Source organism: Notechis scutatus, chromosome 10 (assembly GCF_049901735.1).
Source record: "Notechis scutatus isolate UNSWTSFEM ecotype Mainland chromosome 10, rNotScu1.2, whole genome shotgun sequence".
NCBI classification, from domain to species: domain Eukaryota; kingdom Metazoa; phylum Chordata; class Lepidosauria; order Squamata; family Elapidae; genus Notechis; species Notechis scutatus.
Genome location: NC_142018.1, coordinates 657,636 through 672,644, shown reverse-complemented (window position 1 = coordinate 672,644; position 15,009 = coordinate 657,636). Strand labels below are relative to the sequence as shown.

The following is a 15,009-nucleotide window of genomic DNA, read 5'->3' as shown; positions in this document are numbered from 1 at the left end:
AGGAAACAGAGCCTGCCAAACTCAACTTGATTCTAATCTGTTAGATAAAGAAAATTGGATCATGTTCATTACAGATGAGAATGTGTGCCAATTTCCTTGCCTAGTCCTTGAAAAATATGTGCTTTTCACAGCCTGTCTGGGACAACATTTCTGATATTGAGAAATGTTTTCCTTTACATACTCCCATTTTTTACCAGTCCAGCCCACCAGGAAAACCAGTTTTTTTCTGGATCCCAAAATGAGTCTTTTCTCTAGACTAGCCGTATCCAATTCCTGCAACAATTCTTAAAACATATGAAGAACAGTTGCAGGAATTGGGTATGGCTAGTCTAGAGAAAAGAAGGACTAGGGGAGACATGATAGCAGTCTTCCAATATTTGAGGGAAGAGAGGGTCAACCTATTCTCCAAAGCACCAAAAGGCAAGGCAAGAAACAATGAATGGAAACTAATCAAGGAGAGAACCAACCTAGGATTAGGGAGAAATTTCTTGATGATGAGAACAATTAATGAATGGAAGGGCTTGCCTTCAGAAGTTGTGGGTGCTCCATTCCTGGAGGTCTTCAAGAAGAGACTGGACAGCCACTTGTCTGAAATAGTCTAGAAGACCTCCAGAAGACCTCACAATAGACCTTCCAGATCTATTATGATTGATTGAAAGGTTATGTTTGCTGGTCCTGTAAGGCTCTGCCTTGCCTCCTAACTCAAGAAAGTGAAGATTCTTGAAACTGAGTATTTCCAAAGGAACCTTTTATTGGGCAGAAGTGCAAGCAGGACAATCAAAACAGAGTCTGAATTCCCTCAGGTAATACAGTTAAACTTAAGACAGTAAAATTCCCTCCCTCAAGTCAGATGTGGATTCAGCCAATCCATAGGTGTGAAGATGTTGTTGTAACGGCCATCCTGAGAACAAGATAAGCAGGCATTCCCATGGCCATCTTCCTCTGGCTTTTGGAGTGAAACAACCCACATGGCCCTCCCCTAACACATTCCCCAAAAGGTAAGAAAATCTCAGGGCGCTCAGGCACCAGGATACAAGTTATAAAATAGCCGTTGTCAAAGGCAATAAGAATGAATCACATCAGGGGGTGGGATTCCACCGGTATAACAACCGGTTCGGTGATCATGCGCTTTGCAGCCTCTGTGAATAAAACAGCTGAGGCACAGCAAACTGCTCTGCCACGCAAATCAGCTGTGCTCTAGACAAAAATAAAGGGCAGGGAAGAGCAGGAGCAGGCGGGCCCACATGCTTGTCGCAGCACAATGGTTCAGACTCAGCTGATCATCGGAACAAGGGGTTCACTCCAACCAGTCCAAACTGGTAGAATCCCAACCCTGAATCACATTTGGGGTTTCCCCCCTTCTCTCAATTGAATGGCAGTATCACTTTTAGGGATCTGTCAGGTCCATTTTCCTGGATTAAACCAACATTTGCTGGGATATAAAAATACTCCTTTTGCTTCTAGGAGTCATATTAAGTGCATGGCTAAATGCAGTCTGCTATTGCTGTTGCTGCAAGACAACAGTTATTTATAATGATTGACAGACTGTCTTAGAAATAGCTGGCTGAAAATCCCCATAATGTATAGTTAGGTGAATAAATCTAGATTGTTGTATCAGAAGAAGCCCATGAAGGAAAATGTTCTGATGGACTTTGTTGGTAATTTCAGCCTTTCACTTCAAGATGTCATGCTGCAAAATCCATTACACGGTTTGTTCCTTGAGGTCAAGAGGTGAATTCACATTTATTGACAATATAAAAATAGACATGCATTAATATGGGCATTCTGAGTATATGTCCATATCTGTGTCTTTCTGAGACGATACATTTATGTAGGAAACTCATAAAACCAATTACAAAAATAGGAAAAGTTGCTGATATATAAATAAAAGTAAGTCTTACAATGAATGGTCCCTTTCATAGAGTGGTTCATGAGGATTTTCATGAAAGGAACCAAAAGTCCAAATGGGGATATTGCACTATAATTCTTATAATATCCAATCTCTGACAATGATAGCTTGACATGGTAAGGGGAGAGTTGCTGTTAGCCCCATGGTCCTTCTATGCTGTATCCGTTAAGGCTTATCTCAATATTTATGGAGCACAGCAATCTTGTCTTTACAAAACTAATTTATTGAGTGAAAATAGCCCCTTTTTTGGACCACGCCCATCTCCATAATAAAAAGCACAACTTTTAATTTTGCGCCTAAAGGCAAAGTTAAAAAAGAAGCAATGGATGGAAACATTAAAGAGAGATCCAATCGAGAAGTAAAATGAAATTTCCTGTCAGTGACAACAATTAATCCATGGAATGGTTTACCTCCAGAAGTTGTGGGGGCTCCATCACTGGAGGTTTTGGAGAGCCATTTCTCCAGAATAGTATAGGGCCTCCTACTTGAGCAGGGAATTGGACTAGAAAACCTACAAAGTCCCTTCAAATTCTATTATTCTGCTTTTTTTTTTTTCAGCTCTCATAATAATTTCTTCAGCATCCTCTTCCAGATCATGATTTACACAAGTTCCTGTTATTATTTAAGCAGGCAATTAGTTATTGTTGGCAGAAACACTCCATATATTAGTCACTGTAAGTCAATTACCATGGGCTGAGTCTCTCAACACGATTAATCAAAGTGTTGTAATCATAAATAGGGCTTAGCGAGCCATTGATAATACACAAAGTCTATTTTTTGTTGGAAAAAGCCCCAGCGGAGCCTTTTCTTGCAACTGAATCCATGTGTTTTGCAGTCCCTTCATGTGCTGAAGAATCACTTTTGTATATTTAACTGTAGGTGCTATGTCTTTAGCTTCTGATAATAAAATTGCCCTTTTTAATGCAATGGAAGGGAGAAAATATTAGATATGTAGCTGAGCTGGGCACACTCAATCAAAGCGATCCAGCTGTGTGGTTTCACTGTGCTTTATTTTGGAGGAGCTTAAGAGGAGGAGAAGGTGGAGCTGGTAGAGGAGGAGGAAGAGGAGGGGAGGAGAAAGGAGAGGAGTTGGAAAAGGAGAAAGAGGAGGAGGCACTGGAGGAGGAGCGGGAGGAGAAGAAAGAGGAGGAGGGGGAGGAAAGGAAGAAGAGGAGCAGGAGGAGGAAGAGGAGGGGGAGGAGAGAAAGAGGAGGTGGAAGAGGAGAAGAGAGAGGAGGAGGAGATTATTCTATGTCAGTATCAAAGGTTGTTTCAGTGCTTCTAATTAGAAGCTAATTTCCAATTAAATCTTTGTGAAGTAATGGAATAGCTAGACATGAGAAGTATAGGTAGTCCTCGATTTACGATCACAGTTGAACCCCAAATTTCCATTGCTGAGACAATTCTGAGTTTTGCTCCATTTTATGGCCTTGTCACAGTTCTTAAGTGAATCACTTAAGACAGGGACAGTAGGCACGCTGGTGGACTTATGCACGTTCCCTTTAAGGACCTCTTAGGAATGGGGTGAGGTCCACGGTGGACCATTTGAGGTTGAAGCTGTGAGGGGTTGAGGCTGGAACAACAGAGTCGGGTAAGGCATTCCAGGCGTTGACCACTCTGCTGCTGAAGTTGTATTTTCTGCAATTGAGTTTGGAGCGGTTTACCTTGAGTTTGTATCGGTTGTTTTCCTGTGTATTTTTGTGATTGAAGCTGAAGAAGTTGTTGACAGGTAAGATGTTGTAAAAAACAATTTTGTGAACTATGCTTAGATTGGACCACAGTTGGCGCAGTTCTAGATTTTCCAGGCCCAAAATTTCGAGCCTGGAGACGTAGTGAATTTTATTGTGAGTGGAGGAGTGGAGAACTTTTCTTGAGAAATACCTCTGAACCGGCTCAATTGTGTTAATGGCTGTGCTAAATCTGGCAACCATTTTGTGCAAATCCTCACCACACACACTCCACATGTTTAATGTGCCAAGAATCTCCGTTTGTCTAACCATTTCACCAGGAAACAAATCCAGCCCATCTCATATTAATCTGCTGGTGTGAACTAATGATGATGGATCAGTTAATGTGCTCAGGAAATCAACTGAAGAGTCTCCTATGATCTGATTGTGAAAATAATGTGCTTTTGGTGTGAAAGCAAGTCCTTGCAGCATTGCCTCTTCCATGTGTAGAGTGAGGGAGAGGTTAGTTGCAGGCAAATCTTTTGTCCAGAAAAAAAAGTAGGAAGATGGAAAGTAGAATACAGGTAATCCATCCTCAACTTACAACAGTTCGTTTAATGCCTGTTCAAGGTTACAGAATTACATGACCATTTTTCATAATTGTGACTATTGCAGCATCTTCCCCAGGGCCACCTGGTTTACATTCAAATGCTTGACAACTGACTCACATTTAGGATTGCACTCTCCCAGGGTGATGTGATCCCCTTTGGCAACCTTCTGACAAGCCAAGTCAATGAGGAAACCAATTTCACTTAACAACTGTATTACTAATTTAACAACAGCCGTGATGCATTTAACAAACATGATGAGAAAAGTCATAAAATGGGGCAAAACTCATTTAACAAATGTTTTACTCAGCAATATAAATTTTGGGCTCAATTGTGGTCATAGGTTGAGGACTACCTGCAATGGTTTTATAAATACTTGGCTTCTCCAAAAATGCTAATCGATAATGTACTTTTTCAGAAACCAGCCCCTATATCATTATTAAGTGTGAGAACAGTAAGGTCCGGTCTCCCTCTCAGGAAGACAGGGGGGCTGCTGTTTTCAACACCCAGGCTGTTTTCTACAAAAGGAAGGTTGACAGCCCCATTATTGTCCAGGTAAGAGAATCCGTGTGATCTGTATTTGCGCCACTTTTGTGTTTAAATGAATATTGTTTATTTATATGTTTATTTCTTTTGTTTGTTACATTTATTTGCCATCTACCTTACCATGACATTAATAATCATTTTACACCAATATGGTGGTGTGGACAAGAACCTGGATCAGGATTGGGCAAGAAGAGGGTATATAGCGAAGAACCCAGATTTAAATCCAACCCTTGTCCTGGAAACAGGTGGTTTAGGATCAGTCAGTTTTTCTCAAACCCAATCTGTCCAACGAGCCAAATTGCAGGAATTGGGTATGTCTAGTTTAATGAAAGAAGGTCTAGGGGTGACATGATGGCAATGTTCCAATATTTGAGGGGCTGCCACAAAAGAAGAGGGGGTCAATTTTTCTCCAAAACACCTGAAGGCAGGACAAAAAGAAATATATGGAAATGGGACAAAGAGAAAAGCAAACTAGAACTAAGGAGAAATTTCCAGATAGTCAGACAATTAACCAGCAGAACAACTTCAGAGGTAGTGGGTGCTCCAATACTAGAAATTGGACAATCGTTTGTTTGAAATGGTATAGGGTCTCCTGCTTGAGCAGGAGGTTGGACTAGAGGATCTCCAAGGTCCCTTTCCAACTCTCTTATTCTGTTAAGCTTCCTAGAATCACCCACCAGTATTTAAATTTTAAACGCAGCTGAATTTTTACAAAGTGAAAGGCAACTGCAGTTGTATTTTTATACAGGGAAATCTGCCAGGAGCCATCTGGCAGCAACCTCAGTGCTGACAAGAGGAAGAGAGAGTGGAATGCTCCACGTTTCTCCAGAGAAATGTTTTTTTTTTTCCTATTAGTACTGACACCCTGGATGCCCTTTGAGTTGGAATAGTCACTGCATGCAGTTGCGAGATGGTCTTTCAGACCACAGGTTTTACTTTTTAATCCTGAAAAATTCAGCAGAAGGCTTCTAAATCCTTTGCACACACCCATTTGTGATGGCGAACCTATGACATGCGTGCCGGACGTGGCATGTAAGAGGTCGCCTGGAAGAGCCTCATTGCGCATGCGCACGCGCCCCCCGCCAGCCAATTGATTGTCAGGTATCTGCCATGCATGCACGGGGAGAGATGTGTGCGTGGGAGACAGGTGCGCATGCGCAGAGGCATGGGCATGCGGGGGTTGCATGCACATGCGCAGGGGCGTGTGGTGCGAAGGGGCGTGCATGCATGCACAGAGTTGCATGGTGTGCATGCAGGGGGTCATGCGCACATGCGCAGGGGCACAGGGAGTTGCGCACGCATTGTATCAAACGTGCACATGTGTGCACACACGTGCACTTTTGGCACGCAACGTGGAAAAGGTTAGCCATCACTGGCCTATATGTTGCATTCTCACCAGAAAATCTCTCCAAACTGCTGACACCCAGAAAGAGCACTTAGAATAGTTCTTTTAGTAACCATGCAAAGTTACAACAACGCTGGAAAAAGTGACTTTGGGCTGTTATTCACACTTATGACCGATTGTAGCATCCCCACGATCACATGATCAAAATTCCAATGCTTGGCAACTGACTCATATTTATGACAGTCGCAGTGTCCCGGGTTCATTGGTCTTCTTTTGTGATCTTCTGACAAACAAAGTCAAGGGGGAAATCAGATTCACTAAAGAACCATGATACCTAATTAATAATGTAAGTTTCACTTAGCAACAGAAATTTTGGGCTCAATCATAGTCGTAAATTGAGGACTACCTATACAGAAACCCTAAAGCTTTTCCTTAGGATAATGCAGGTAGTCCTCGATTTACAACCACAATTGAGCCCAACCTTTTGGTTGCTAAGCAAGGCAGTTGTTAAGTGAATTATGCGTCATTTTGTGACCTTTTTTGCCACAGTTGTTAGGCCAATCACTGCAGCTGTTAAGTGAATTGTGCAGTCATTAAGCAACCTTGTTTGTCCAAAGCTAGCTGGGAAGATTACAAATGATGATCTCATCTGGGACAGTGCAACTGTCCTAAATACATACCTGTTGCCAAGCACCCAAATTTTGATCTTGCAATTATGGCGATGCTGCAGCAGTCATAGTCTGAGAAACAGTCATGTCACTTTTTTCAGTGCTGTTGTAATTTTGAATGGTCACTGAGTGAATGGTTGTAAATCAAGGACTGCCTTAAGATGATTACAAGATGATTATTAAAAAGTAGAGCAGTGGTCAGCAAGACTCCACAAACTCAGTCTCAGCCCCTAGTAAGTTCCTGGACATATCCATGCAATTGTGTTGGTATGATCCAGAACTTTCTTGCAGGGTCTTGTTCTGGCTTTCAGATCTTATCTCCCATCCCTACACCAATCTCATCTACAAGATGCAAATGATTATCATGATTACATTACAGCTAAATAAAACCAATTACACTGTTAAGAAAACAGTTTTTCCCCCAGGGAATTTGGCCAAAAGGATGTGCAACGGAGAGTAAGCTCTGAGCAAAGTTTGAAGTTCTGATCTCATCTGGATGAGGACTTTTGCATTGGAAAGACCATGTGTAAAGGCAATGGTAGATTTTTCTTTGCCTTCTCTTCACTTTAGGTCTGGCACAATGCTTTCATTGACCGATTCCTGGGAGAGGTCCGACTGTCTGGGTCACCCAGTGACCCTCAGGATCTTCAGAAGTACCAACTCCATGGCAGAGGCCAGCAAGAAGCAGAAGAAGTACCAGGTCAAATCACTATCAAGACACTTTCCAGCGATGACCTGATGGAGCTATGAGTTGCGGAGTCTGATAGGCCCCAAGAGGGAATTCTTTGGTCTGTAATCTCTGGGTTGCAAATGGACAGTACAAAAATTTATAAAGAGACACAGGTGGGACTGGATTGTTACCAATGGGATGACCTCCTCTTTCTTCCCTCTCTTCAGATGCCATTTATTTTCCAAATTGTAATCAATGCTGAACAATGGTTCACTCATAACCATTGGGTGGACCATTGCTATAACTTTTCAGGCTTTTAGTTAAAAAATAGGATCATGTCACAGAGCTAACCAGGTTAAGTTCCAAACTTAACTGCTGAATAGCTTCATACCAGTTTTCTCAGTGGAAGTGGATCATTGTTTGGGTCAGCTGAGTTACTTTTGGGGTGAAATATCAACTTTGTCCCAAATCCTGCTAGAACTGCTAGGAAGAATCCATTCTTTTTTCTTCAGAATCAATGCAGCCACTGAATAAGAGATGCTTTATTTGACGTGTGGGATGACACATCCCATGATGGGAGGCTTAATGTTGCAGAATGGCCAAATAGGTGCTTTGAGTACTTCGTCTTCACACAGCTCTATCTTATGCTTGAGCCAAATAATAATAATAATAATAACAACAACAATAACAACAATAATAACAACAATAATAACAATAATAATAATAATAATAATAACAATAATAACAATAACAATAACAACAGTAGTAGTAGTACATAAACGGAAAACTGTTCTCCAACAGTTGCCCTTTTTTTCTTTTTGATGAAAGGGGAGTCCTCAACTTACAACAGTAGTTCGGAGCAACACATTCATTGTCAAATGGTGCCCTCATTAAGTGAAGGACCACACCCAGTCTCGTGATATTTTTGCCACAGTTGCAAAGCAAAACATTGCATGATTACAATTTGCAACCTTCCCTGCTAACTTCCTCATTGACTTTGCTTGTTAGAAGCCAGCTGGGAAGGTTGCAAATGGTGATCATGTGACCCCCACATGGATGCTACAGCCATCCTAAAGTGCACAACAGTTGCCAAGTTGCCTAAATCACAATCACATGATTGTGGGGGCACTGTGATGGTCATAAATGCAAGGACCGGTCCTAAATCACTTTTTTTCAGCACTGTTGTAACTTTGAATGCCGTTAAACAAATCATTATAAGTCAAAGACTACCTTTGTACGTTGGTTCATTGGACCTACTCTGGCATAGGTTCTGACAGTGGGAATAGCCTCAAGCAGAGAATCACCCCAAACATTCCTGCTGATGGGACGAGAGGCAGAGAGAGAGATCAGTGCTGTTTGGGGGGGGGGGGTCCCAAAGAAGCCTTGTCTCCTCACAATCCAGAAGATTCTTCAACATCTGGGGTACATTTTCAGGGAGATCCAGAAAATGATGTGGGAAGAGGGAAAGGGCCTGTCAGACCTGCCACAATTTAAACTTCTAAATAGAAACTATCCTTGGCTCCATTTGTTGAGAAAAGAATAGTTTATTAGTGGTCAAATGTATTGGAGTAATGAATGCATAGCCAGAACAGAGAGAATCACTCACCAAAATCCCTAAGTTCAACTTTTCCCTCCCTTAGCTGTATCTCACTGCCAACCCCCATGTAACCAATCAGGTTCAGGTAAGGTATTTTCATAACAGTCAATCGAAGCATCGTTTAGTATGCAGTTCCCTCTTTCTTCCAGCTGGGTGACCTTGAGGCAGTCTCTCAAGGAGATATAGCACTTGTTTTCATTTCCCCAAGCATTCCACTCCCTTCATTCCCCCTCCCCACAGTTCATGGCAGTCTGTCACCACATAGCAATGAAGCACAAGCAAGTATAAAGTGGCAGCTGATAGGACCCAAGCATATCTAAGGGGAGAATTCCCCTGCTCCATTCAGAGTCTGCACTTAATGAAAGGTGTCCTCTTATTGCTACAGCGTTATGGTGGATTCAAGCCAATGCACAGAAAATAATACCTGTACTTCGCACTTTTCGCTCCTGTCAGAGCAAGTCTTTATATGGAATGTATACAATATATCTAAACACATATAGTATATTTTAACAAACATATTAACTATCTAGAGTAACATATTCTGCTATTAGCGTCCTCTAGGTGAATTATAACAATCAGCATTTATGTTGCACTTTTTATAAGCACAAAGCACATATATTATTCAAGCATTCCTTTTGTAGATTGTATAACAAATGTATGTATCTTTGTATTATTTATGCCCGTACTGCAGATGGAAGAAAGGGAAAACTGAGATTACCTGCTAAGGAAGTACTGTTTGTTTTTAAACAGACGCATAGTAAAATCTTGAAACAATCCAGTGCTCATCCCTTCTTATGTTCTTGATGGGGGCATTTTGGCCTAGATTTTAACTAGCAGGGCATCTGTTCAAAGGACGCTGTGATAGGATTCCAAATTTTGTTACAATTTTTATTGGTATTTGCCTCCTTCAGAGCTCCCCTTGCATGATTTCACTGGGAGTATTTAAGAGTATTAAATACTCCTCCCAGCATGTGTCTTGTTTTGATTAAGCTGTCAACATACTTGGAATGTTTTGAAATACAGTGTAAAACTTCTCTTGAGTTGATTCTCCTGGGGTCTTGTTACACAGAAATGATTTTTAATTTTCTGATGCAAAAAGTGTCTCTCTAACTAAAACAAAAGTGTCAAGTGCAGGAAATCAGGAGCCCAGGTGGTTCAACTGAATAAAAGTTTATTATAAGCTAACACTCTACAAGAATCTGAAATACTAGTGGCCAAATTAAATTGGTGGTAGATAAGAGTCAATGGAATTCAAGATGGTCTCTTCTGGGTGCGAAGGGACTCAAGACTGGCTTGACCCTTCGGGCTCAGTCTGGTCATCTCCTACAAAAAGTCTATTACAGGTTAAAGCAGGCAAATGATATCAAAACCTTGCGCTATTCATACAAGGGACTCATCAGAGCTATCATGGAAATAATTTGTAAAAAGGTGTTGTAGAATGTATGGAAGTGCAAAATTAATTTCTGTCCATATCTCTTTAAAGCAGCTACATCTTCTCTTTTGATCACTCAGCTGCTTTCATGAGCTGCCAACCAGATTTATTTTTCCATGTCCATACACTACAAAGCACTCTTGGAACTATAATCCAAAGCATTGCAATCCTAAAATCTAGCCTGCTTCTATTTGCTTTCCAGGTTCCAAGTGGCAAGAATCTGTACATCAAATATCTGTAGCTTGAAGTTTCCTATTACGTCCTCAATTGTTGATAGTTAATGTTTGACAGATATTTAGGAACATCTGAGCTAAACTGACACCACTTGATATCCTAATTTATAAAACAATTGTTGCAGGGATGGGATTCAACTTGGTTTACCACCGATTTGGTGGGTGTGGCTTGGTGGGCGTGATTTGCATGCCCACAGAGGGGTTCCTACTGACCTCCTGCACTCTCCCTGTCTCTTCAATAGCTGATGCGTGGCAATCTGCTGAGCCGTGTGATGCAGCTGAGTGTCAAGAGCAGGAAATAAAAGTCAGTATGGAGCCCAGGCGGATGAGCCCAGCTGCTGTTCGTTGCAGTGAACCGGTTCGCTCCCAGGTGGTCTTCAGAGCTACAGGTTCAAAGGAACCGGGCCGAACCGGTAGAATCCCACCCCTGCATTGTTACTCAAATAATTTTGGGAATTTATCTTTTCCTAAGAGGGAGGTAGCATCATATTCACAATATCTGTGCGGTATCTTTGTTAAACAACTTTTGCTACTTTGTTTTCCTGCCTATCTAAGTGCTATAGCATGGAATTTCTGATTCTAGCACATTCATCTAGTGGATGTGTCAGCTCTGCATTCCACTGATACAGTACTATATATCTAAAGTTAAACAAAGATTGAAGGTGGCTTTTCACCATGCTGACTATGAATATCTCATTCCCAGAATATTTTTGTTTCTTTGGCCTAGGACCAAATTTTCTTGGAGATTTTCAATTGACTCTGCTAATCTCTGTGAGTGGGTGATTCTTCTGTCACTTCAGAATCAGTATCAGACCAACAAAATCAGGGTGCCCATTTAAATATTTGCATTCGTTTGCTTCTCATTCATTGGTGGGCATGAAAAACCAAATCCCTTCTTATCTTATTTACAGGGCTCAGAGCTGACAGATTTAGTTCTCTCCTGATTGGATGCAAGGGCTAATCTGAACTGACTTGTATTCTCCTAGTAAGCAAACACTTAAATATGAGTCAATGGTGTTCTGCAGTTGCCAAAAAGCCAATGTAGTCCTAGACTGTATTAGCAGAGGGATAGAATCAAGATCACGTGAAGCGTTAGTATTGCTCTATAACAGGGATATCAAACTCAAGGCCCAGGGGCTGGATCTGGCCCACGGAGTGCTTAGATCTGGCCCATGGGGCCACCCTAGAAACAGCAAAGGACTGTCCCACAGTGCCTCTGCCAGCGAAAACAGAACCCAGGAGGGCCATCTGCGGCCCTCCCAGGTTGCGTTTTTGGCTGCAACGGCCTCCTGCCGCCCTCTGCCAGTGAAAACAGAGCTCGGGGGAGGGCATTTTTGCTGGCAAAGGGTGGCAGGAGGCCATCGCAGCTGAAAATGGAGCTCTGGACTCGTTTTCGCTGGCAGAGCTCTTGGGCCACCACAGATGCCCCTCAAATGAGTTACATCAAGCTTACCCTGGTGACACCCACCCCAATCCCTGAGGTCAAACACAACTCTTATGCAGCCCTCAATGAAATCGAGTTTGACAGCCCTGCTCTATAAGGTCTTGGTAAGACCACACTTGGAATATTGCATCCAGTTTTGGTCATATTATAAAAAATATGTTGAGACTCTGGAAAGAGTGCGAAGAAGACCTACAAGGATGCTTATGGGGCTGAAGGCTAAAACATATGAAGAATGGCTGCAAGAATTGGGTAATCAACCAACTTAGAATTAAGAAGAAATTTCCTGACAGTGAGAAATACAATTAACTGGTGGAAAGATTTGCCTTCACAAGTTATGAGTGCTCCATCACTGGAGGCTTTTAAGAAGAGGGTGGACAGCCATTTGTCTGAAATAGTATAGGACTAGAAGACCTCTCAGGTCCCTTCCAACTCTGTTATTCTGTTATTCTTGCTTCTTTGTACCTGTGTTAATGGTTTCTCTGCCAGAGCAAATATATATATACATTTTGAGGTCCTTTTTTTGCGATACTCTAATTTAATGGATTTTAGAACAAATCCACTAAATCAGCATGCTGAACTTCCTTTTCCATGATCCCAATCTAAATATTTGTCTATGGAGATTCTCAGTTTTCCAGGTCATAGTTGTCCCAAAAGTGCTTTTTCAAGAGGCAACTGGACTTCCTTGGTTTTTCCTTGAAGATGTATTGCTTCTCATCCGAGAAGCTTCTTCAGGTCTTCTTGGGTGAGAAGCAAAACATCTTCAAACAAAGAAAGTCCAGTTACCTCTTGAAAAAGCACCTTGGGATATTTGGCCACACAGGGGCAGCCTTACTCTGCTACAATTTCTCATCTCCCCAGTTCCTAAAGCCATTTTTATCCCCAACAGCGGAAGTAACAGAACCTGGCAAAAATACATGCAAGACTTAATACATGTTTATCAAATCATATGATTTTAATCAGCGGACTAGCTGCTCCCAATTCCCCTTTTAACAAAGGATGCTCTGTGTATTTCAAGTATCCTGTTTTTACTCGTCTTCAAAGACAGAATGTTTTCAAGTCCTTTTGCATAACAGAATCTGTAATGCAGGAGGAGGTGATTTTCCATTATTTTTATCTGAGCTTTCTATCTTCTTTCTCACTTGCCACACCTCCTGGGATGGCTGTTTTCTTCCTACCATGCAAATTTATCCTTTTTGCTATACTCAAGCTCAGTAAGTCCTTTGTTATATATAGATCAACATCATACCAGCATCTTTAAGAAACCATAACATAACAGAGTTGGAAAGGAGCTTGGAGGTCGTCTAGCCCAACTTTCTGCTCAAACAAGAAACCCTATACCATTCTGGACAAATAGCTGTCTAATCTCTTCTTAAAAGCCTCCAGTGAAGGAGCATCCAGAACTGCTGAATGCAAGAAGTTCCACTGGTTAATTGTTCTCACTGTCAAGAAATTTCTCCATATTTCTAGGTTGGATCTCTCCTTGATTAGTTTCCATCCATTGTTTCTTGTTTTGCCTTCTGCTGTTTCAGATAATTCTTTGTGGCAGCCCCTCAAATATTGGAAGTGCTATCATGTCATCCCTAGTCCTCTTCATTACATTAGACATACCCAATTCCTACAACCATTCATCCTCCAGTCCTCCAGTCCTCTAATCATCTTTATTGGTTTTCTTTGTACTTTTTCAAGAATCTCAATATCTTTTTATATGGGGGTGACCAAAACCGGATGCAGTATTCCAAGTATGGACTTAAGCTTTAAGTCTCTTTCCAAAATTGTAACTGCCATGTGAATTATAGAGTAAAATGACATTCACATCTATAGACGGAGATGTGTTTCCTTGTTATAAGTGAAGGTCACCCTTGGCTATTGAAGAGTAAATGCCAGAGATCCCCAAAATGAAACCCACACTCTGTTACTTTCCTGAGAAGCTGAAAAAGTCCTAAGAGGAGAAGATTCTATGTAATGAACTACTTGTTGTCCTATTTCCATATTAATTCCTTTGTCTTTAAGCACTAGAGTGACAGAGAATGCACAATACCCTGAATGTCAAATCATCTTTGATGCTTTGATTGTTAGTATCAGAGTTGGCAAAGAGCCCCTGCTTTTTTCCTGAAATATATGTTACACTGCAGACATCAGCTCAGCACAGAAGGATAAAATCCCTGCAAATAAGAAAGGAACTGTATGATTTATGTTTGAGCTGATTATGGTGGTACCCAGGTCAGGATACTTAGACCTGAGAAGCCTCTAAGCAGAGCCTGAAATCTTGACAGTCTTTTGACCCAACTGAAAACCTTCTTTTTTTCAAAATGTTTCTCCAAACTAAAGATCAGCAAAACACTTGAATAGAATGAAGGCTAATCCTTAACAATATACCAATCAGCCCTAATCTGATTTCAATTATTGATTAGGTTCAGAACATTGATCTGGTTTAATTGGCTTTCTAGACTGAACTGCCAGATAAGGTTGATGAAATTCAAATTGCCAAACAGATGGCAACTTAGAGAAAGATACTCTTAGATCATCTTTCATTACTTAACATTACATCATGGACTGATCCATAGTTTTAGTAGCAATGTGGTTTATCTCTGTCTTTTTATGAAATGGTTTTTCAGCTTCCCAACCCAACATTAAAGCCTTGCTTGTTTGTGGTGGTTTTGGTTAAGTAATAAACAGGCAGGTTTTAACCTGCTTGTCGTCCATGGGGGGGGAGACAAGCAGACAGATGAGAATATAGATTTTTTGCAACGGTTTCAGCAAAGGATTTCATTGTAATAATCCATTCATAAATCTACATCATGTTGCTCATAAATGTTATGTAACAGCAGGTTCACTGAGTAATTGGGGCCATAAATTTATCTTCCCGGTGTTGAAGGTCTCATCTCTTAGC

The 15,009-nt window shown here is 41.2% G+C and overlaps 1 protein-coding gene across 2 annotated transcripts in view; it reads left to right on the top strand.

The window, feature by feature from the left end:
* CAPN6 (calpain 6) overlaps positions 1-10,197 on the top strand; it is an 86,172-nt gene extending 75,975 nt beyond the window's left edge. For both annotated transcript variants that reach the window (XM_087971937.1, XM_087971936.1), the window contains exons 12-13: positions 4,603-4,739; positions 7,314-10,197. In XM_087971937.1, coding sequence (XP_087828063.1) covers positions 4,603-4,739; positions 7,314-7,493 — 317 coding nt within the window. In that variant the 3' untranslated portion in view covers positions 7,494-10,197. The remainder of the gene's footprint in view (positions 1-4,602; positions 4,740-7,313) is intronic.
* Positions 10,198-15,009: the final 4,812 nt, after the last annotated feature.